We start from the raw sequence: 3359 nt of genomic DNA on the forward strand, positions 1-3359 counted from the left end.
AGGGCCCACAGCACCCAGCCTGCCACAGATGGTGTCACTTTGAGTCATTTCCTCTTTTTTATTCTTTCTTAATCCTTCACCACATTTCCAGCAAAATTCCTCTTCCCAGATAACTTCCCAGATGTTGGCACTCAATGACAACTTCTCTTTTAGAACTCAAATGAGACTTGTCTGCTTATCCGACCATTTAGCAATTACTAACATGCTGTCTCGTGGTGGTGTTTGTATGACTGTGCTGTGACTTATCCCTTCCATTTACTTTTCTCATAAGTTCTGGCCTTTTTGCTTCTTCTGTTTTCCCCGTGATACTGAGCATGGTGCCTAGCACAAAACTGATTGGGTTTCTCCTTCCAAGTCTTTCTCATCTCCTTATCTTTCTTACCAACTTCAGCCCGGTTACATGTGTCCAGTGACTGCACACCTGGATGATAGAAATAGCCCCTAGGAACACCTCAGTGCTTGTAGAGTTGTGTTCTTCACGGGTGACCTTGATGGCATCAGTCTCAGCCCTTCCTGCTCTGCCACCTCTGATCTCAGTCCCACCAAGCTGCCGAGTCCCAGATCCCTTTCTCCTGCAAGGGTCTTTCCGAGCCGATCGGCTCCTGTGCTCTTGCTCGCGTTACTGTCTTCCCCAGAGTCCACCCCCTTTCCTCCGTGCCTGCCTGCTGTTTGCCTCTTTCAGGGCAGAGCTCACACCCTATTTACTTCTCACACTGGCCTCCCCACCTCAGTTGCTTTGCTCACTTCTCCTTCGCTGTCGCTAATGCAGGACCACAGCAGTATTTGGAAGGCAAAGCGACCTGGCGGTAGATTCTGACTCTGGCTCTTAGTTACTGCTTCCCTTGTAGGATTATTGTGGGGATAAAATGATTTAGTGTGGGCTGTGTCCCTGAAGGTTTGTTGCCTGTTCCCTCAAAAAATATTTATGAACGATTGCATTTTTAGGCACATTTACCTGCTTTAGGTGTCCCTGAAAGATACTGTTAATGTGCTTATTCACTGAGCAAATATTTACCAAGGGATCGCCACAAGTCAGGCACTGTTGTGGAGTTTGGGATACGCTAGGGAACAAAATGAAGGTCCCCAGTCTTGTGGAGCTTACCTTCTGTGACAGGCACCACCATCGTATGATCTTTCCTTAATAAAAGGTGGCTCTGTTTACCTCTTATGCCAAAGGGAGATGTGTGTGAGGCTGCAGACAGAGTGGCCAGCAGGGAAGGGACTTCTATATCCCTTCAACTCAGCTCTTTGGAAACAGGCATTTTGATCTCCCTTTTTCCACTTTTCAGCAATTGTTCTGTACCATCAACCGAGCTGGGTTTTTAAAGAAATTATGCTTAGAAGCACACATTGCTGCGTTTTGTCTTTCAGTGGTGAAAGTGGGGCAGGTAAAACCGAAAGCACCAAGTTGATCCTCAAGTTTCTATCAGTCATCAGTCAACAGTCTTCAGAATTATCCTTAAAGGAGAAGACATCCTGTGTTGAACAAGCTATCCTTGAAAGCAGGTATTTCTTCATTGTTTTTCTTGTTTCCAACTTACAAAATTCACTTTCCTCACAGTATGGCTTATTTAATGAAGAGTTAAAATCGGTTGGTCTAGTTTCTCTTTTTCTTGACTTCTTTTTTTACAATTCCTTACGAAAAGGTCTTGCCGTGCACATAGCACTTTCTAATAACCTCAGCAATGACTCTTCCCAGTTGAAGATGCTCCTGACTCTTCACCACTGGGCCAGTTTGAGATGGTGACTGAGTGGTACCAAGGAACAAGTCTGCAGCCTCCTTCCTACCTGAGAGCCCTTGACTCCAGCATCACCTGTTTTTGAAGGACCCACTAGTCAGCTAGGGCACTAGTATTAGAGTTTGTAGAACAAGTACTCAAGCATTAGAGTTGACTAGTTTTCTTGAGGCCGTGTTATCAGCAGAAATGTCACCCCCAGCCACTGTGTAAAGGAAGGCATAGAGAGGAACAAGGCTCTGCCAGTGTTCAGCTGTTGGGGGGCTCAGTGTGAGCAGAATTTTGTAGCCTGTCATGTGGCAAATCAATGACATATTCTATGGCAGGGAGCCTCAGAACTTTGAAAGAGAGCTAGGTGTGTGGCGAGGTATCGCTGAATTTTTATATAAAATATTTGCAATTGCCCGGTATCTGATTTGTGCCTTATAAGATTTTAGAACCAGTAGAGACTTTGCAGATCCTGTTAGAAATTCATCCAGGTCTCGGGGATTGGCAAACCTCAGCTTGATGCCCATATCCTGCAACCTGTTTTGGTGGGTTTTTTTTGTTTTTTATTTTTAGTTTCAACACTTTTTTTTTCATTGTGGTAAAATATGCATAAAATGTGTAATTTTAATCATTTTAGCTCAGTGGCATTAAGTACATTCACATTGTTGTACAAGCACCAACACCATCCATCTCCAGAACTTCTTAATCTCCTTCCTGCAGCCTGTTATAAATAAAGTTTTATTAGAACCCAGCTACACTCCTTTATATCAATTGTGGCTGCTTTCAAGCTATAGCAGTGGAGCTGAGTAGTTGCACTAGAGACTACATGGTATGCAAAGCCTAAAATGTTTACTATCTGGTCCTATACAGAAAAAGTTTATCAGCCCCTGATCTAGTCTGGCTTTGTCTTACAGTTGGAGAAGACCCAAAGAAGTGAAATGAGTTTCTCCTAGGATACATAGCGAATGAGAGAAATTTACAGGACTGGAACTTACAGTTTCTAGCATTCAAGTGGGGACTTTTTCTGTACTATCCCTGGATTGCGTGTAGAAGCCCAAGCTAATTGGTGCAGGGATGAGCCACTGTGGTCTCCTAGGATACATAGCGAATGAGAGAAATTTACAGGACTGGAACTTACAGTTTCTAGCATTCAAGTGGGGACTTTTTCTGTACAATCCCTGGATTGCGTGTAGAAGCCCAAGCTAATTGGTGCAGGGATGAGCCACTGTGGTCTCCTCAACTATGTAACGTCCTTTGCCAGCACAACCTGCTGTGAGATCCTTGCTCTTCTTCTAAACAGATATGCAGGATAAAGTCATTTCAGCAAGTGTTTTGAAAATCTGGCTCTTCTGAAAATAAGCATAGTCACCCTAGATTGTTTTGGTTTCAGACTTTTCTTGCAGTTGTATATTTTGACATTTGCGTGAAATGCTCTTGCCATTTTTAGATCTGCCCTAGTTAATACTCTGTGCTGTTCTCACTTCGTTTGCAGTCCCATCATGGAAGCTTTCGGCAACGCGAAGACAGTGTACAACAACAACTCCAGTCGCTTCGGGAAGTTTGTTCAGCTGAACATCTGTCAGAAGGGAAATATTCAGGGCGGGAGGATTGTAGATTGTATCCTGTTTCATTTAG

The 3359-nt window shown here is 43.8% G+C and overlaps 1 protein-coding gene across 1 annotated transcript in view; it reads left to right on the forward strand.

The window, feature by feature from the left end:
• Positions 1–763: 763 nt before the first annotated feature.
• Positions 764–3359, forward strand: part of LOC103610315 (unconventional myosin-X-like) — a 3962-nt gene continuing 1366 nt past the window's right edge. Inside the window, exons 1-3 of the mRNA XM_008594505.1 lie at positions 764–806; positions 1290–1506; positions 3217–3341. Of these exons, the coding sequence (XP_008592727.1) occupies positions 764–806; positions 1290–1506; positions 3217–3341 (385 nt within the window). The remainder of the gene's footprint in view (positions 807–1289; positions 1507–3216; positions 3342–3359) is intronic.

The sequence above is a fragment of the Galeopterus variegatus genome, unplaced genomic scaffold (genome assembly GCF_000696425.1).
Source record: "Galeopterus variegatus unplaced genomic scaffold, G_variegatus-3.0.2 Scaffold10913, whole genome shotgun sequence".
Taxonomy (NCBI): Eukaryota; Metazoa; Chordata; class Mammalia; order Dermoptera; family Cynocephalidae; genus Galeopterus; species Galeopterus variegatus.